At 39.4% G+C, this 21,776-nt stretch overlaps 1 protein-coding gene across 13 annotated transcripts in view; it reads right to left on the reverse strand.

Moving 5' to 3' along the window:
* Nucleotides 1-21,776, reverse strand: part of PSD3 (pleckstrin and Sec7 domain containing 3) — a 554,389-nt gene that overhangs the window by 218,467 nt on the left and 314,146 nt on the right. For 9 of the 13 annotated variants that reach the window (XM_045398994.3, XM_005562705.5, XM_015454524.4 and 6 more), the window contains one exon: nt 5,506-5,595. In XM_045398994.3, coding sequence (XP_045254929.2) covers nt 5,506-5,595 — 90 coding nt within the window. Of the gene's footprint in view, nt 1-90; nt 3,095-5,505; nt 5,596-21,776 lie in introns of those variants that run through there. The other 4 variants (XM_065518953.2, XM_065518954.2, XM_065518959.2 and 1 more) reach the window with 1 other exon arrangement.

Here is a 21,776-nt window from a genome sequence, read left to right on the forward strand (position 1 = left end):
AACTCAGAAGAAATAAAATTCAGGGAACAGAAAGGCAGAGGAGCAAGACACTGCATTTTGAACACAAGATGGAGGAACTTTCAGGAAACTTATTATTTTTAAATGTTTTAATTGACAAATGAAAACTGTATATATTTATGGTATGCAATGTGATATTTTGAATATACATATATACTGTACAATGATTAAATAAAGCTAATTAACATATTTCTCACCGCACATACTTAACTGTTTTGTGATAACATTCAAAATCTATTCTAGTGATTTTCAAATAAACAATATAATGTTATTAACTACAGTCACCATGCTATACAACAGAGCTCCAAGATTTATTTATATTGTCTAAAGGAAACTGTACCCTTTGTTCAAATCCCCGCCATCCCCAGACCCTGGTAACCACCATTCTACTCCTTAAATCTGTGAGATCAACTTTTTTAGATTCCACTGTAAGCGAGATCATGCGGTATTTGTCTTTCTGTGCCTGGCTTATTTCATTTAGTGTAATGTCCTCCAGATTTATCGATGTCACAAATGACAGAATTCCTCCTTTTTAAGGCCAAATAGTATTCCACTGTGCACATCTACCACATTTTATCCGTTCATCTGCTGATGAACGTTTAGGTTGATTCCATATCTAGGCTGTTATGAATTTTCAAAGGTTATTCTACAGAGTGAAGAGTTTCAGAAATACGCACATAATCAAAAGCTAACACTTCACTCATTGGTATCAGCCACCGATGGACTGAGTGAAAGACGTTCCCAGGCTGACACAGTCCATAAAAATTGCGGCGAGACAAAGCAGAATCCCAACAACTCCTGGACCTGATCCTTCAGACCAAGGCCTCTCCATTTGGAAGGCAGATCTCTAGCAACCCTTGTTTCCCCCAGGGATATTTCAATCACTTCAAATAATTCACATCTCCAATATCCTAGGATCATCTTGGGATCTTAGGAGAGTATGAACTAGTTTGCTTCCTCAAAGGTTCTTCAAAATTCCAGGACCAGTCCAAGAGCCAATGTACCCTAAGTACTTCCCCTCTTGCAGCATCAAAGACGGAAGTCACTAAAAACGCAAACCAAATGTAAGGTATAAAAATGGGGGAAGAGGGATAGACCCAGGAGAAAGAGGCTGTTAACAAGGTAAAAAGGTAAGGGTTAAGCAAGGTTCATTTTCAGGTCAACGTCACACAGGTGGTTCCTTTCAAAGAGCAGAGGATATGTATCCTTGGAAAGCAGCAAGCTAAAAAGGGATCGTGGGGAGAGGTTTTGACTACTGCCACTAATCTCACTTGCCTCTAAAAAATCTTAAACCCAGGTACCTGCAGGAAAGGATAGGGTCCCATGCCAGCCCACTTTAGGCTAAGTAAAATAATATCAAAAATAAAAAGTTTTAATAGCTAACAGACAATACTTACTACATGTGAGGACTCTAAAAGCTGTATATATACATACACGTGTGTATGTATATACACACACACACATATATATATATTCAAGTATTGAAACAACCAAATGACATGGGTACTAATAAAATCTCCCATTTTACAGATGAGGACATTGAAATACAGCATTTACTTGACATAGTCCCCTGACTATTAAGAGATAGAACCTGGTATTAGAACCCAGTCAAGTACAGCTCTCAAATCATAATCTCAATCCTCATACTATACTGTCCTTCAAAACACAGCCTACAATACAGAGCTAGCCCTCATTCTCCATTCTTATCCCTCTTTATTCATGTCCTTAGCAGCTGTAATACTTATTAGAGCCTTAGGAATGTTTTACTAAATCTGTCAGACCCAAATCAGAACCTCCCCTTTCTCTTCCACATTGTCCCCAAGGATGCTTGAATACAAACCACATCCAGCCGCTGGGATGGGCGGAGCCCGTAGAAACATGATCACAGTGTTATTCAGAAACTTGTAAGACAATAACAGACTTTTTTGTGTTTATCTGTACTATGTCAATCATACCAGGTGATCTGGCCTATTTTGTTAAATGAATTGCTGTCTTGATTTGATCATGTAGTTGAGAGGGGTACATAGGAGAATGTCTTTGGGTGAAAGAAGGGGCAGGAAGTGCAATGGAATAATAACCAAGATAACAAGTAAGTCTTTTAGCTATACTTCAAAAGGCCATTTGACATAGTTTGTGTCCCCACCAAATCTCACGGTGGATAATAATCCACAGTACGGGATATGGGGTCTGGTGGGAAGTGATTGGATCAGGAGGGCAGAGTTCTCATGAATGGGTTAGCACCATCCCCTTGGTGCTGTTCTATGATGATGAGTGAGCTCTCCTGAGCTATGGCTATTTAATAGTGTGTAGTATCTCCCTCCTCCCTCTCTTCCTCCTGCTCTGGCCATGTAAGATGTGCCTGCCTTCCCATATGCCATGATTTTAAGTTTCCTGAGGCCTCCCTAGAAGTCAAGCAGGTGCCAGCATCATGCTTTCTGTACAGCCTGCAGAACCATGGGCAAAATAAACCTCTGTTCTTTATAAATTACTCAGTATGAGGTATTTCTTTACAGCGGTGGGAGAATGGACTAATATACCATCTCAAACATCACCTCCTCCCAGCTTTCTGTTTTGAAGAACATAAATAATATCCTATCACTGGTTGTCTTCTGATATCCAACTTATTTCACTTTTATCACAGATATCCATATCTTATACTCGAAGCACCTTGTAGGGGAAAAAAGTCAAATACCGGTCTAGGTTAACTGACTAAACAACGAAAACTGCAATGGAATTTTAAACCAAAAAAAGGGCTCAATGTATCATCCATCCCTTCAATAGAGTATAAGGCAAATTCAGAAGCAAAATATTAATTAAATTATCTGAATTAAAGGACTTAACACAAGTTTCTCATTTCTCATACATTTAAATATGTCACGGTCTATTTTTTAGACCTTTTAGACCTTAACCCTTTCTCTTCAGAAAACAAAACAGAATTTGGCTTATACTTTTATTTCAACATGGAATAACTGTCCATTTTATGGAGACAGACCCCTCTCCAGTGTTTCTCAGTAGTCTGTGATCTCTGAGGACAGGTGCCCATTTGGTTTCAGCATCTTCTCCAATCCCACAACACCTAGTAAACACATAGCAGACCTTCAATAATGTTCCCAACTACAAAATAACACACAACAACAGACATAAAAGTACAAATGTTACTTCCGGGTCAAAGAAATCTGAAGAGACATAAATCCAAATGTTACTTTTGATCCAAATTAATCTAAAAGTATCAAGGTCAATATGTAACAATGAAAAACTCAGTTTAATCTATGTAACTTTAAGCATTTTTTGATATCGAATCTAGCAGTTTCTATATATGATTATGAGGAAACCTAATAAAGGTCATAATTTTTCCTTTTATCTCACAAAAAATAAATGGAATGTCACACACACCTGTCACGTGGAGATAGGAAAGGTGGCAAAGAAAGAGAGAATGACCAGGATATTAAAAAACCTGTAAGATGACGCCAAACACTGAAAAGTTTCTATGTATGTATGTATCTGTGTAACACATATATAACAGTATTTTCCCCCAAAATTCAAGTACGTATTCCACCTAGTAATTTATCTCAGCAGGGAATCCAGCGATAGCTATCCTAAGACAAAGAGAATGAGAAAAAAAGATACCAAAAGAAAACTAGAAAGCCAAAGAGAAAGGAAAAGACAAAAAGAAACCAGGACAAAAGGAAGTCAAGAAGAAAGGGAGGAAAGGGAAGGAAAAATGAACAGCGCACAGAATAGAGAAATGAAACAAACATGGTTTAAAGAAAACCTTTTCTTACTGAAATTTTCAATAAAACCCATTCCTATTGAAATGGAAAACCATCTTGGATGGGTGAGCGGCTGGGGTTTGTTATGGAAGAGAATCAGTATTTCACTTGACAATATCCATGCTAAACACCTCCATTTTCAGTATCATTTCACTATCATCTTCTCACAACAACAAAAAAAACAAATAATACACATTTTCCCCGAGGTTTACAAACATAATCCCATTGCACAACAGCAACAAATCATCTGGCAAATTCTTGGTAGATGAAGTCAAAGAACACATTCACTCAAAGTGAACAGTAGCCTCTGGACTGCATATTAACCATACATGGTTTAATACAGCTCCACCAACCATGCTGTAAATTAGCCAATAATTTGCCAGTAGTCATGCAGGTTACCATAAGCCTACCACTAAATTCTAAAAACTTCACTATGAGAATTTTCCTGTCAACTTTCATTTCTGACATAAGTTGATAAAAGCCTCACAAATCCTCTCTTGGAGAGACTCCGTAATTTTCCACGCAAATACCACTAGACTGAAAAAAGTCTTGTTAACACCATCCGGATTTATAAAACATCTTTATCACGTCACAATCCTGCACCGTTTATCTCCCGCTCCCATTTGGAATTATACCTTTAGAAATGGCAGCATTTGCTCTATGAAGGACCTAAAAAAATGCCTTCTTTACTCCATAAATTAAAGCTACTTTTCTTCCTGCCTTTTTTTTCATAATCTTTTGTAATGTGCTGCAAATAAAGTCAGGAAGACTAAGAATGTCATATTACTGCATCGTAATGGCTTCTTTCGTTTACCATAGTAGATATGTCTTTCCAAATCTGGCAGAACTCTATTCTATATAGCTTAAAAGTTACATAAAACATAACAAAGGACATGTCTTTCAACATTTCCATATCATGTCATATATTTCCATACCACAGCTGATTCAAATGTCACCTTTCTCGAAAATTCATTTAAAGAAATTGATTCCAAAAGAAACCTATATGTGTACTAAGTTTTTAAAAAGGCTAGAATCAAATAGAGATCTATAAAAACCACATTCTCAATGTACACATCTTATCCTACAACTCCCAAAATATTCATATTACCATTATTTCGTACTCAATCAAATGCCCATCTCATTCACCATGCTGGAGCATGCATGAATTCCAAAGCTGATTTTGTTGTCTCCTTGAAAACAATCTGATGATGGGGAAAAACATGCTGATTGTTACCAATAATAAGGCCAAATGCAAATAGTTCAGGCACTCTACAATTACTGAGAATTGAATTTAATCTATTTCCAGAGACAACCTGAGTGGTTCTGAGACTAGGGATTGAACACAGTTGGAAGTGTTTCCATTATAGCCTGCAAATGCTTCTCTGTTTCCATAGTGCATATACCCTTGTGACCTTTCTCAAATTCTGATAGTCTATTTACAGATAAATCAAACAAAAACTACCACTCACTATTTGTATCACCAACCATTCCAAATTTACTTACCTCAGTATTATTGATTATAATGCAGACCTCTAGAAATTATCAACTTAAGGTATTTTGCAGCATGAAAAATCAAGGACAAGGCTTAAAAGAAACATCACGAGTAAAACTAAAAGCAAAAAGCAAAATAAAGTGATCCTTAGCCTACTTAGGATTAAGCTGTAAGCAGCACATAGAAACATAAGTGTACATTAAAAACCAATAGTTCCATGCTTACTTTCAGCAGATCCTTGGAGAAATCAACACCCTCATTTACCCCTTGCAGATTGGCAATGAACTCCTGACAGGTCATCTTCTTTCCAATATTCTGAAATAGAGGCAAACAGTACATCACTATGACATTCATGGAATTAAAACTGATTCATAAATATGTGATGAGGCAGACCAATAATTTGTTTTTAAAAACATAACTAGGCCAGGTGCGGTGGCTCATGCCTGTAACCCCTGCACTTTGAGAGGCCGAGGTGGGTGGATCACGAGGTCAGGAGATAGAGACCATCCGGGCTAACATAGTGCTATGTTTAGTACAAACCCCGTCTACTACTAACATGTTTAATAGAAACCCTGTGTCTATTAAAAATACAAAAAATTAGCTGGGCATGGTGGCATGCAACTGTAGTCTCAGCTACAAGGGAGGCTGAGGCAGGAGAATCACTTGAACCCGGGAGGCGGAGGTTGCAGTGAGCGGAGATGACGCCACTGTATTCCAGCCTGGGTGACAGAGCGAGACTCTGCCTCAAAAAAAAAAAAAAAAAAAAAACCCAAAAAAGCAAAATCATAACTAGACATGTATTTACAAACACAGGGCTGGGCACAGTGGCTCGTAGCTCATGTTTGTAATCCCAGCATTTTGTGAGGTGGAGGTGCGTGGATTACTTGAGGTCAAGAGTTTGAGACCAGCCTGGCCAACACGGCAAAATCCTGTCTCTACTAAAAACACAAAATTTAGCCAGGCTTAGTGGCAGGTGACTGTAGTCCCAGCTACTCGGGAGGTTGAGGCATGAGAATCGCTTGAACCACGGAGGCAGAGGTTGCAGTGAGCCGAGATTGCACTACTGTACTCCAGCGTGGATGACAGAGTGCAACTGTATCTCAAAAAACAAAAACAAACCAAACACAAGTTTATATAAACATACATACAATTTTAGTGCACTAAAAACATGGTTTATTATGCTTTTAAAATTCTCATTAAATATAAATAGCAAACTTATACCAAAAACTTACTATAATGTAGAAAAAATTTGAAAAACCGATGCTACATTTATACAATATGTAATATAGTTTTTAATGAAAATCATGGGTAAAAACTGACATTTCTGAGCTGAACCCAGATAGCTGTTTATGCATTTATTTGTGTTACCTACATACTGTCAAGACCTGTGAAGGATCAGAGATTTACACTACTTTCAAGTCAACATGTTAGCCTGTCACAAGCTAATAAATGCTGGCAGAGGATAGAAGTCTCCTGGGTGAGAGACAAGGTATTTTTACTTACAATAACAGGGGTAGCCAGAATATCAACATTACCTTGTGACCACTGGGCTCTAGTTCCCTGAGCCCCAGTTGTCACAGAGCAACTTGAATAGGGCCACATGTCACCTGCACATGCAATGTGTTGCATTATAGGAGAGAAAACCCTGAACTTCAGAAGCTGGAATCTTTAATCATGGGAAAGATGCCTATCCCTTTGCACTAGCAGGAGACACCAGCTCTACCTTCCAGGGAGATATGCAAACCTGACCGCTGCTATGAAGTCACTACAGCATCTTCCAAAGCTACTCACTGTATATAGAAATAATCTTGAAAAGATAGACAAGAACAAAGGCAGCCACAGCCTCTGTTCACAAAACACACAGGAAAGTGTGAGACCCATGGAAAATTATCTTCCAGCACGTCTTCAAAGCTGGTTTAAGGACAATAAAGTTTAACAAAAGGAAATCACATTAATAAAGTAATTAGAAAACCCAAACTACAAAAAGAGCAAAGATACAAACTAAGAAAACTAACAAAATCGCTATTACAGAGAATCGCCTCTTATTCTAGCTCCAAACAACTAGTAGAAGCTGCCAGCTGTGGAGGATTCCTAGGTTCCATAAACACAGCAAGATACATCTGTGACAAGTGCAGGAGAGGAAAGCAGAGCACAGACAAGTGTCACAGGTATCTCTAGCAAAATGTAGTCCAAGTGAATACAAAGTGTACCAGCATCGAAATATACCTGTGGCCAGGCATGGTGGCTCAAGCCTGTAATCCCAGCACTTTGTGAGGCCGAGGTGGGCAGATCATGAGGTCAGGAGTTCAAGACCAGCCTGGCCAACATGGTGAAACCCCGTCTCTACTAAAAACACAAAAATTAGCTGGGTGCAGTGGCAGGCACCTGTAATCCCAGCTACTCGGGAGGCTGAGGCAGGAGAATTGCTTGAACCCGGGAGGTAGAGGTTGTAGTGAGCAGAGATTCTACCACTGCACTCCATGCTGGGAAGCAAGAGCAAGACTCCATCTCAGAATAGATAAATAAATAAAAAATAAAAAAAAACCCAACCAAATAAATAAATGTACCTGTATACACTACCACTATGCATAAAGGTATGCTTTTCAAGGCCATGCTATTCATTCACAAAAGACTAACAGTAGGGTAGAACAGCACCTACTAAATTCATTTGAATACCTACAGTATTCAAAACGAGAAAGCAGACTTCTGCAGATAGACTTTAAAAAAGTGGCAGAGGCCGGGAGCAGTGGCTCACCCCTATAATCTCAGCACTTTGGGAGGCCAAGGCAGGCGGATCACTTGAGGTCAGGAGATCGAGACCAGCCTGGCCAACATGACGGAATCCCATCTCTACTAAAAATATGAAAAAAAAAAAAAAGCCAGACATTATGGCGGGTGCCTGTAATCCCAGCTACTCAGGGGGCTGAGGCAGGAGAACCATGTGAACCCGGGAGGTAGAGGTTACAGTAAGCCAAGATTGTGCCACTGCACTCCAGGCCGAGCGATCGAGTGAGAGACCAGTTCGGCAAATAAATAAATATAAAGGAGGCCAGGCATGGTGGCTCATGCCTGTAATCCCAGCACTGCCGGGGAGGCCGAGGCAGGAGGATCCCTTGAGCCCGGGAGATCAAGACTAGCCTGAGTAACACCCATCTATACAAGCAATATGAAAATTAGCTGGGTGTGAAGACGCACGCTTTGCAGTCCCAGCTACTCTGGAGGCTGAGGTGGAAGGATCACTTGAGCCCAGGATGTTGAAGTTACAGTGAGCCATAATTGTGCCACTGCACTCCAGTCCGGGTGACACATAAAGACCTTCAAGAAGATGCACAGGCATAGTTTTAAGGGAATATGTATGCACAACCTCAAATTCAAAGACAGATTTGCCTGAGAACATACACCCGTGTGCCATGGGAGTAATCACTTCCCACCTCCCCTTTCCTAGCCACCCTTCAGTTTCACAAAATAAAACAATTTGTCCCACTCAAGCTATCTAAATATTTACAATGACAGTGCTGACATTTTTTTTTGTTGTTGTTGTTAAAAACCTTGACTCTTTCATCAGCAAAGAATGCACAGAGTTTGTATGAAACACTGAAAAAAATGGTTTGACAGAAGCGGCTTTGTCAGCTAACTTATTTAATAGATATTTCTCATAAGTTAAATAAATTAAATCTGCAGTTCAAACGTTTTGTTGATAATTAGTTTAGAGCACAGAAAGGAACTTCAGTGAAAAATACTGTTTTGCAACAGTATATTGAAGAAGACAATAACTCAATTTTCCCAATCTTTTTTAAGTGTATCCGGCCAAACAAGGTGTCTCAAGGGAAAAAAAAAAAACATATACAATGAACAGTCATTGTGATATAACTTGGCAATGCCTTTTTAGATACGTTCTGGGGATTTGAGAAGATGAATAAATAATGACTAGGTAACAGATCCTTTTCCAAGTCAGGTGGTGTTTAATTATTTTAATGAAATTGAGGAAAAGTCTAATTTAATTATCAGTTAATCATCAAAACAATTTTTTGATATGTGATCTACAAAATTCAACTGCTTGTAACATTATCTGCTTTAGTTATTAATAAACTTCTTTGTAAAAGTACACTAAAATACCAGTATAAAAAGGAAAATTTTTCTCTTAAAAGTGTTAATTGTGTAATATGATAAAGTATCAACTACTATAACTTTTTAAAAGTATCAGCTTCATTAAAATACAATTCACAGTATATTCTTTTAAACCATATACTTCAGTGATTTTTAATAAAGTTGTGCAATCACTGTTAGGCAGGAATCTAGACCCAACATGGCGGCGTTACCCGGCGTAGCAGGCCTTTTGTTAAAGACTCCCTTCACCCTTGTACATACCCGCAGACTTACATGCGTCAGAGTTCTGGCTGGGCAACCACACTCCACCATGACCTGCAGCTCACCTGCATTCCACAAGTTTGTAAACAGCAGTTTCGGTTGACAGTTTCCAAAGACCCCTTCCTCATGACCCTTACTCAACTCCTGCCCTAGTAGTTTCAAGACCCCCCAGGCCCTGTTTGCACAACCAGCTTCCCTACCTCTCGGGCTATAAAAAGCCCCTACCCTCCTCCCTCAGCGCAACTTCCTCGGCCCAGGCCTTTGGACCGAGGAACCTCGCCCGCAAGCCCTAATAAAAGGCTATTCTCACTGCCATTTGCCTTGTGTCTTCATTCCCGGTTCGGCTCCAGCCTCAGTTTACCTTTATAATCACCACCACTATCTACACTCAGAACATTTACCCCCTAAAGAAACTCGACACCCACCAGCAGTTATTCTCCAAATCTCTTCCACCACCCTCACTAGGGATCATCTGGCAACCACAAATCTGCATTTTCTTTAAACAGATTTGCCTACTCAGGACATCTGAAATAAATGGAATCATATAAAATGTAGCCTTTTATGACTAGCTTCTTTTACTTAACATGTTTTCCAAGTTCATCCATGTTGATGCATAAATCAGTATTTAACATCATTTCTAAATAACAGTCCATTGTATGGATATAACAATTGCGTTTCTTCATGTATAAATCGATGAATGTTTAGACTATTTTCTCTTTTTGGCTACTATCAATAATGCTGCTATAAATATTCATGTATAAGTTTTTGTGTAAACATGCTTTCATTCCTAGATTTAGGAGTGGGATTACTGAATCCTATTGTAATCTTGTTTATTCTTTTAAGGAACTGCCAGACTCACTTCCAAAGTGGCTGCATCATTTCACATTCCCACTAGCAGTGCCTGAGGGTTCCAATTTCCCTCTAACCTCACGAACACTAACATCTGTCCCTTTTACTTTAGGTATTGTTATGGGTACGAATGGGTATGCCATGGTTTTGATTTGCATTTGACCCTCAGCATTTTTTTCATGTGCTAATTAGCCATTTGTATATCTTCTTTAGAGAAATGCCTGTTAAAATCCTATTTTCCTTTCTTATTGGGATATTTATATTTTTGTTATTCAGTTGTAAGACTTCTTTACATATTCTAGATATAATTTCCTTATCAGATATATACTTTAAAAATATTTTCTCTCATTCTGTGGGTGTCTTTTCACTTTTTTCATTTTCTTGATGATGTCCTTTTTCAGCAGGATATTTCCCTGACCCCTTCATGGGCAGAAATGGGAGTATATGAGCACTGGAGTCAGCCACTCCACTCACTCAAACCTGCTGTGTTCCACCCCTTGCTGGAGGGAACACACAGGTGAGTGGGTACGGCAGCTAGGGTGAATGCCTTCGGGCACCAGCAGGAGTGAACTCTGTACTGGCCCCACAGCAACATCTGGGGAGGTGCCTCAGGTGCCTGTGACCCCTGAAGTCCCAGAGGAAGTATCCGGGTGCTCTTTTAGCTTGGCTGTCTGCTATGGCTTAAGTGTTAACAGCTCAGTGGATCCTCTGCGTTTTTGTGTGAGGTGGCTGCCTTCTGCCAGCAAGGGCAAAGGGTCAGTGTGACAGCCTTTTGCAACCACACTTGTGGCACCTGAGCTCTTGTTCAGCATCCAGGAGAAATGAGGTTGTACAAACAAATTGGAGAATGGTAAATTCAAGACATTTTATTGCCAACGGAAGTGGTTCTCAGCAGGAAGGGGAACTGGAAAGCGGACAGAGTGGGAAGGTAAACTCCACTGAAGTCTGGCTGTCTCTGGCCAGATTCTTCTCAGAAATTATACTGTCAAACTGTCCCTCTGAAGTCAACCCACTTCTCTGACATCTAGCTGCAGTCTCCAATGTCCAGCTGCTTCTCCTCTCTCTGCTGGCTGAGCCTGGGGCTTTTATGGGCACAGCAATGGGGGACAGGGCAGGCCATGGGTGGCTTTCGAAAAGGCAACATTTGAGCAGGAAATCAGGGATGTAAGTTATCACTTTGGGCCACCGTATCAGGCTTTTCAGCTTGAGGGTGGAGCCCTCACTGGCAACCCATCCTCTTTGGCCCAGAATTTCCCTGCCTCCTGTTCCTATCACTTTGAAGCACAAAAGGTTTTAATTAGTAGGTGAAATCCAGTTCACCTATGTTTTATTTCATTACTTGTGCATTTTATATCTAAGAAATCATTGCCTAATCCAACATCACAAAGATTTACTCCTAAGAATTTTGCAGCATTAGCTCTTGTATTTAGATATTTGACCCATTTTGAGTTCATTTTTTTTTGACAGAAAGCAGAGATTTGACTTTATTCTTTTACATGTGGATATTCAGTTGTTACAATATCATTTACTGGAAAGACTATTTTTCCCCACCAAATTGCTTTGAAACTCTTTTTGAAATCAACAGACCATAAATGTAAGGGATTATTTTTAGACACTTGATTATACGGCAATGATCTAGCTGTTGAGCTTTATACCAGCATAATTCTTGATTACTGAGGCTCCGCACTGAATTTACCATGTTAATAGTTTTAAGCATACAGTTCAGTACCATTTCACATTAGTATATTCACACTGTTGTGGAACAGAATTCCAAAACCATTTCATCTCACTAATCTCAAACTCTATACCCATTAAATAGCTTTTTTTTTCCCCTTCATGCCAACCACTTGTAACCAACATTCTACTTTGTTTCTATGATTTTAACAACTTTACTTACCTCAAATAAATGGAATCATATTTTTTCTTTTTGTGACTGGCTTATTTCATTCACTTAGCATAATGTCCTCAAGGTTCATCCATGTTGTAGCACGTGACAGAATTTCTTTCCTTTTTAAGGCTGAATGATTTTCCATTTTTTGTAGAGACCACATTTTATTTATATATAAATCTGTGGATGAACATTTGGTCTGCTTCTACTTCTTGGTTAATGTGAAAAGTGTGGAAATGAACATGGGTGGGCAAGTATCTCTTCAAAATCCAGCTTTAAATTTTATATATACATACACATGCAGAAATGAGATTGCTGTATCATATCAGTTATATTTTTCATTTTTTTGTGGACCCTCCAAGCTATTTTCCATAGTGGTTGCACCATTTTACAATTCCTACAACAGTACGTTTCTAATTTCTCTACATCCTTGCCAAAAATATTTTCTATTTTTTTGATAGCAACGATCCTAGTGGGTATCAGGTGATACCCTACTGTAGTTTTTATTTGCATTTCTAGATTAGAGAGTGTTGAGTATGTTTTCATATGCTTGTGAACTCTTCTTTCTTTTTTTGAGATGGAGTTTTGCTCTCATGGCCCAGGCTGGAGTGCAGTGGCACAATCTCTGCTCACTGTGACCTCTGCCTCCCAGGTTCAAGTGTTTCTCCTGACTCAGCCTCCCAAGTAGCTGGGATTACAGGTGCCTGCCATCATGCCCAGCCAATTTTTTGTATTTTTAGTAGACATGGGGTTTCACCATGTTGCACAGGCTGGTCTTGAACCCTTGACCTCAAGTGACCTGCCCACCTTGGCCTTCCAAAGTGCTGGGATTACAGGAGTGAGCCACTGCATCCAGCCCTTGTGAACATTTCTAGACCATCTTTGGATAAGTATCTATTACAGTATTTTTCCCCTTTTAAAATCAGGATATTTGATTTTTAGATGTAGAAATACAGGAGTTCTTTATACAGTCTGATATTAACTCCTTATAGGTATATGATTTGTAAACATTTTATTCTATTCTGTAGGTTGCCTTTACACGCCCCTTTGTTTTAAGACACAAAAGTTTAAGTTTGATGTAGTCCCATTTTTGCTTTTGTTGCATGTGCTTTTGGTGTCATAGCGAAGAAATTGCCAGCACATACAATAATGTGATGCTTTTCCCCTATGTTTTTTCCTCAGGATTTTATAGTTTCAGGATTACATTTAGGTCTTAAAACATTGAGATAATTTTTGCACACTGTGTGATATAAGGGTCCTACTTCTCATTTTTGCATAAAGATACTGTATTCACACTATCATTTTTTAAAAAGTCTGACATTTCCCCAATGAGTGGTCTTAGCACTCTTGTTAAAGATTTGAAGATTTGCGCACTCTATTCTATTCCATTAGCCTGTCCTTATGCCAGTTCCACACTATTTTGACTACTGTAGCTTAGTAATATGTTTGAAATCACATATGAGTACTCCAACTCTGTTATTTTTCAAAATGTTCTGATTATTTGGGGTACCTTGAGCTCTCATATAATTTTTAGAATATTTTCCATCTCTGGGATAAATGTTACTGACATTTTGATAGTAATTGTGTTGAATCTGTAGATTACTTTGTACAGTATAACATATTAAAAAATTAAGTCTTCCAGTCCATGAACATGAAATATTTCCCCATTTATTTGTATCTTATTATCCTGCAGCATGGTTTGATAACTTTTGAAATGGAGAAATCAGGAGTCTTCCAATTTTTTGTCTCTTTTTCTACATTTTGACTATTCTGAGCCCTTTGCATTTCCACATAAATTTCAGGATTTGTCTGTCAATTTCTTTACATACATACACAAAGTCAACTTGGATTTTCACAGTGATTATGTTGAATCTGAAGATCAGTTTGGAGAGTACTTCAGTCTTAACAATAAAGTTACAACACATGACTACAAAATCTTTCCACTTTTACAGTTTCTTTTTTCAGTATTTTATAATTTCACTTGAACTAATTTTGCTAAATTTATTCTCTAATATCTTGATCTTTTTGAGGCTACTGTAAAATTAATTTCACTTTTAATGTTCGTTGCTAGTATATAGAAATACAATTGTTGTGTACACGCTCAACTTGTATTTTGCAGCCTTCGTGAACGTCTTTAGTTCTAATAGGTTTTTTCTTTTGTAGAGTCCTGAAGATCCTCTACACAAAGATCAGTTCTCCCATACAGATTCTTTTAGTTATTCCTTTTTGTTTTAAAGACACAAAATATTTTATTATGCCACATATAAACAGTTTTTAAAAACTGAAACATAACAGCTATATATATTTTTAGAGTATATGTAATATCTTGATATATGTATGTAACGTATAATGATCAGAACAGGGCAAAAGGGACATCCGTCACCCCAAAAATTCACCCCTTCTTTGTGCTGGGGACATTTCAATTGCTCTCCACCAGTTATTTTAAAATATACAAATTATTGTTAACTATTAGTCACTCTACTGCAGTACTGAACAATACACCGTGTTCCTTCTAACTGTATTTTTGTGCCCATTAACCTAACATCTTTTTTTATTCCAGTTTGAATTTTGACTCAGCAATGCTCATGCCTACATCTCTTACTTCTGTAGCTGGTACAGCCTGTTCCCGCTGCTGCTGCTTCTTGGTCTTCAGGTTCTCCCTATGCTTGTTGAGCCAGTGGCATATGATACAAGTATTCTCGGGCCACAGATCTGGGGACTAGTATTTCTTGCTCTTGTAGAACTTCCTGAGGTTTGCTTTCTGAGTTGGCTAATGACAGTGAGAACACAGGGAACAGATTTGGAAATGACTATAATCTAAGAGAACTGGAATGTCAGGCACCTGTCACTTTGGCAAAATACATCTGAGACAGGTCTACCTTCAGGTTGTCCAGCTATCTTAGCAGCTCCTCCTCCTTCTTGCCTCAAAGATCCTGGGCCTTAATCTTGGCTATGGCTGCAAAAGCCACCACCACTGCCAAATGCCCCAAGGGAAAGAAAAAAGTGCCCATTAATCAACCTTTCAAAATCCTTTCTAAATCCCCTGTGCCCCCTCCTCCCTCCTTCTAGCTTCTGGTAACCACCAATCTACTCTCTACCTTCATGAAATCTACATTTTAAGCCCCCACATTTGAGAAAGAACATATGGTATATGTCATTCTGTGTCGGTTTATTTCACTTAACGTAATGACCTCTGTGTTCCATCCACATTGCTGCAGATAACATAATTTCATCATTTTCTATGGCTGAATAATATTCTACTTATATTTATGTACCACATTTTCTATATCCACTCATCCATAGATTAACATTTAGGTGAATTTCATATCTTGGCTAACGTGAATAGTACTACAATCAACATGGAAGTGCAGACATTTCTTCAATATACAGACCTCCCTTTTTTAAAATACATACCAAGCAGTGGGAATGCAGAGTCATATGGTAGTTCTATAATTTTTCAATGAGCATTCACACTCTTTTTCATACTTTTTCAGACACTGTACAAGTTTCCCTTTCTCTTCATCCTGGCCAGTACTCATTGTTTATTGTCTTTTTGATAAGCATTTTAACTGTGGTAAAATGATATCTCAATGTGGTTTCGATTTGCATTTCCCTGATGATTAGTAATGCTGAACATATATTCATATGTCTGTTAGCCATTTCTATGTCTTCTTTTGAGAAATATCTATTCCATCAAAAATTTTTCCCATTTTAAAATCGAGTTATTTGACCATTTGTTGTTATTTATATACTCTGGTTATTAACCCCTTTTCAAATGGAGAGCTCAAAAATATCTTCTACCACTCTGTAGGTTGTATCTTCACTTTGTTGATTATGTCCTTTACTGGGCAGAAGTGTTTTCACTTGATGGGACACCGTGTCTGAATATTTTAGCATTTGTTGCTCATAATTTAGAGGTCTTGCCCTCCCCCCAGCCCAACCCCCTGCAAAATCTTTAATCATCCCAACATGGTAAAGTGTTTCCGCAATCTTTTCTTCTAGTAGTTTCATATTTTTAGGTCTTACATTTAAGTCTTTAATCCAAGTTGAGGTGATTTTTGTAAATTGTGGAAGTTAAGAGCCTACTTTGATTCTTCTTCATAAGTATATCCAGATTTCTGAGCACCATTTATTGAAGAAATGCTGCATTCCTCAAAGTATGTTCTTGGAGACTTTGTCAAAAATAAGTTGGCTATAAATGCACAGATTTCTAGGTTTGTCTATTCTGTTCCACTGACCAATGTGTAGGTCCATGCCAGTACCATACTATATTGGTTACCATGGCTTTATATATAACATATATAATAGTATAAACACATATAGTATTATATATGATATATATATACATATTTTTCTTTTTTTTTTTTGAGAGGGAGTCTGGCTCTGTCGCCCAGGCTGCAGTGCAGTGGCGCAATCTCGGCTCACTGTAAGCTCTGCCTCCTGGCTTCACACCATTCTCCTTGCCTCAGCCTTCCGTGTAGCTGGGACTACAGGCGCCTGCCACCACGCCCGGCTAATTTTTGTATTTCTTAGTACAGATGGGATTTCACCACGTTAGCCAGGATGGTCTTGATCTCCTGACCTCGTGATCTGCCCGCCTCAGCCTCCCAAAGTGCTGGGATTACAGGCATGAGTCACTGTACCTGGCATTTTTTTTTTTTTTTTTTTTTTTTTGAGATGGAGTCTCCCTCTGTTGCCCAGGCTGGAGTGCAGTGGTGCGATCTCGGTTCACTGCAACCTCCACCTCCTGGGTTCAAGCGGTTCTTCTGCTTCAGCCTCCCAAGTTGCTGGGACTACAGGCCACCACACCTGGCTAATTTTTGTATTTTTAGTAGAGACAGGGTTTCACCATATTGGCTGGGATGGTTTCAAACTCCTGACCTCGTGATCTGCTTGCTTCGGCCTCCCAAAGTGCTAGGATTACAGGCCTGAGTCGCTGCATTTGGCCTGGTTCTTCTTTAAATGTCTGCTAGAACTGAGCGGTGAAACTGTCAGGTCATGAGCTTTCCTTGGATGGGAGATCATTTTATTAGTGCTTTGATTTCATAACTCATTACTGGTCTGTTGAAGTTTTTTCATTCTTCAGAGTTCCCGATGAACTTCATGGTTCTTGACCCTTCTGGGTAGTTTGTATGTTTCCAAAAATATCTCCACTTCTTGTTTTTTCTAAGTAGTTGGGGAATACTTTTTCATAATAGTCTCTAATGATTTCATATTTCTTTGTATTTCTGCGGTATCAGTAGTTCTGTCTCTTTGTTTCTGCTTTTATTGATTTTGGTCTTTTTTCTTAGACTAGCAAAAAGTTTGTCAATTTTGCCTTTTTTGAGATGAAGTCTCATTCTGTTGCCCAGACCGGAGTGCAGTGGCATGATCTTGGCTCACTGCAACCTCTGCTTCCCGGGTTCAAGCGATTCTTCTGCCTCAGCCTCCCATGTAGCTGGGACTACAGGAATGTGCCACCATGCCCAACTAATTTTTGTATTTTTAGTAGAGACATGTTTCACCATGTTGGCCAGGATGATCTTGATCTCCTGACCTCCTGATCCGCCCACCTCGGCCTCCCAAAGTGCTGGGATTACAGGTGTGAGCTACTGTGCCTTGCCAATTTTGCCTATGTTTCAAAAAACCTGACTTTTTTTTTGACCTTTTAAATTCTTTCTTAAAATCTGAACTTCACTTTTTATACTCTGACCTTTATTCTTTCCTTCCACTAATGTTGAGTTTTTTTACCTTGCTTTTCTAGTTCTTTACAGTGTTTCATTAGATCGTTCATCTGAAATCTAAGTTTAAGAAAACATTAATACATAGTAACTATATTTACTCGGTACATGTGATATTTTGAAATATGCATGTAATGTGTAATAATCTAATAAGGATATTTTGGATACCCATCACTTCAAACATTTACTGTTTCTTTGTGTTGGGATTTCAAATCTTCTAGCTATTTTGAAATATTCAATAATTATAAACTATATTCATCCTCTGGTGCTATGAAACAATAGGACTTATTCCTTCTATCTAACTATATGTTTCGATTAATCTCCATTTAACCCACCACCACCACTATCCACAGCCTCTGGTAACTATCATTATACTCTCTAAGTCCATGATACTAACTTTTTAAACTCCCACATGAGGGAGAATATACAATATGTATCTTTCAATGCCTGACTTATTTCACTTAATATAATGACCTCTAGTTTTATCCACATTACCATAAATGACAAGATTTCATTTTAATGGAAGAGTAATATTCTATTATGTATATGTGCCCCATTTTCTTTGTGTATTCATAAGTTTGATGGACACAGATTAATTCCATATCTTGGCTATTAAGAATAGTACTGTAATAAATACAGGAATGCCCTATAACCCTGAGAGTAATTTCCTTACATTTGGATAAAAACAGAGTAGTGGGGAGGGGGGCGGAGCAAGATGGCCGAATAGGAACAGCTCCAGTCTCCAGCTCCCAGCGCGAGCGACACAGAAGACAGGTGATTTCTGCATTATCAACTGAGGTACTGGGTTCATCTCACTGGGGAGTGCCGGACAATTGGTGCTGGTCAGCTGTTGCAGCCCGACCAGCGAGAGCTGAAGCAGGGCGAGGCATCACCTCACCTGGGAAGCGCAAGGGGGAAGGGAATCCCTTTTCCTAGCCAGGGGAACTGAGACACACAACACCTGGAAAATCGGGTAACTCCCACCCCAATACTGCACTTTAAGCAAACGGGCACACCAGGAGATTATATCCCACACCTGGCTGGGAGGGTCCCACACCCACGGAGCCTTCCTCATTGCTAGCACAGCAGTCTGCGATCTAACCGCAAGGCAGCAGCGAGGCTGGGGGAGGGGCGCCCGCCATTGCTGAGGCTTAAGTAGGTAAACAAAGCCCTGGGAAGATCGAACTGGGTGGAGCTCACAGCAGCTCAAGGAGGCCTGCCAGTCTCTGCAGACTCCACCTCTGGGAACAGGGCACAGCTAAACAATAACAACAACAACAACAACAACAAAAACCAAAAAAACAAAAAAACAGCAGCAGAAACCTCTGCAGACGCAGGCAACTCCAACACGGAGGTTGAGATCTGAGAGCGGACAGACTCCCTGCTCAAGTGGGTCCCTGACCCCTGAGTAGCCTAACTGGGAGACATCCCCCACTAGGGGCAGTCTGACACCCCACACTTCAAACAGTGGGGTACACCCCTGAGAGGAAGTTTCCAAAGCAAGAATCAGACAGGTACACTTGCTGTTCAGCAGTATTCTATCTTCTGCAGCCTCTGCTGCTGACACCCAGGCAAACAGGGTCTAGAGTGGACCTCAAGCAATCTCCAACAGACCTACAGCTGAGGGTCCTGACTGGTAGAAGGAAAACTAACAAACAGGAAGGACACCCACACCAGAACCCCATCAGTACGTCACCATCATCAAAGACCAGAGGCAGATAAAACCACAAAGATGGGGAAAAAGCAGGGCAGAAAAGCTGGAAATTCGAAAAATAAGAGCGCATCCCCCCCTCCAAAGGAATGCAGCTCATCGCCAGCAACGGATCAAAGCTGGACGGAGAATGACTTTGACGAGATGAGAGAAGAAGGTTTTAGTCCATCAAACTCCTCAGAGCTAAAGGAGGAATTACATACCCAGGGCAAAGAAACTAAAAATCTTGAAAAAAGAGTGGAAGAATTGATAACCATTATAATTAATGCAGAGAAGGCCATAAACGAATGGACAGAGATGAAAACCATGACACAAGAAATAAGTGACAAATGCACAAGCTTCAGTAACCAACTCGATCAACTGGAAGAAAGAGTATCAGCGATTGAGGATCAAATGAATGAAATGAAGCGAGAAGAGAAATCTAAAAAAAAAAGAAGAAAAAGAAATGAACAAAGCCTGCAAGAAGTATGGGATTATGTAAAAAGACCAAATCTACGTCTGATTGGGGTGCCCGAAAGTGAGGGGGAAAATGGAACCAAGTTGGAAAACACTCTTCAGGATATCATCCAGGAGAACTTCCCCAACCTAGTAGGGCAGGCCAACATGCAAATCCAGGAAATACAGAGAACGCCACAAAGATACTCCTCGAGAAGAGCAACTCCAAGATACATAATTGCCAGATTCACCAAAGTTGAAATGAAGGAAAAAATGTTAAGGGCAGCCAGAGAGAAAGGTCGGGTTACCCACAAAGGGAAGCCCATCAGACTAACAGCAGATCTCTCAGCAGAAACTCTCCAAGCCAGAAGAGAGTGGGGGCCAATATTCAACATTCTTAAAGAAAAGAATTTTAAACCCAGAATTTCATATCCAGCCAAACTAAGTTTCATAAGTGAAGGAGAAATAAAATCCTTTACAGATAAGCAAATGCTTAGAGATTTTGTCACCACCAGGCCTGCCTTACAAGAGACGCTGAAGGAAGCACTAAACATGGAAAGGAACAACCGGTACCAGCCATTGCAAAAACATGCCAAAATGTAAAGACCATCGAGGCTAGGAAGAAACTGCATCAACTAACAAGCAAAATAACCAGTTATTATCATAATGGCAGGATCAAGTTCATACATAACAATATTAACCTTAAATGTAAATGGACTAAATGCTCCAATTAAAAGACACAGACTGGCAAACTGGATAAAGAGTCAAGACCCATCAGTCTGCTGTATTCAGGAGACCCATCTCACACGCAGAGACATACATAGGCTCAAAATAAAGGGATGGAGGAAAATCTACCAAGCAAATGGAAAACAAAAAAAAGAAGGGGTTGCAATACTAGTCTCTGATAAAACAGACTTTAAACCATCAAAGATCGAAAGAGACAAAGAAGGCCATTACATAATGGTAAAGGGATCAATTCAACAGGAAGAGCTAACTATCCTAAATATATATGCACCCAATACAGGAGCACCCAGATTCATCAAGCAAGTCCTTAGAGACTTACAAAGAGACTTAGACTCCCATACAATAATAATGGGAGACTTCAACACCCCACTGTCAACATTAGACAGATCAACGAGACAGAAAGTTAACAAGGATATCCAGGAATTGAACTCATCTCTACAGCAAGCAGACCTAATAGACATCTACAGAACACTCCACCCCAAATCAACAGAATATACATTCTTCTCAGCACCACATCGTACTTACTCCAAAATTGACCACGTAATTGGAAGTAAAGCACTCCTCAGCAAACGTAAAAGAACAGAAATTATAACAAACTGTCTCTCAGACCACAGTGCAATCAAACTAGAACTCAGGACTAAGAAACTCATTCAAAACTGCTCAACTACATGGAAACTGAATAACCTGCTCCTGAATGACTACTGGGTACACAAAGAAATGAAGGCAGAAATAAAGATGTTCTTTGAAACCAATGAGAACAAAGATACAACATACCAGAATC

The sequence above is a fragment of the Macaca fascicularis genome, chromosome 8 (genome assembly GCF_037993035.2).
Source record: "Macaca fascicularis isolate 582-1 chromosome 8, T2T-MFA8v1.1".
NCBI classification, from domain to species: Eukaryota; Metazoa; Chordata; class Mammalia; order Primates; family Cercopithecidae; genus Macaca; species Macaca fascicularis.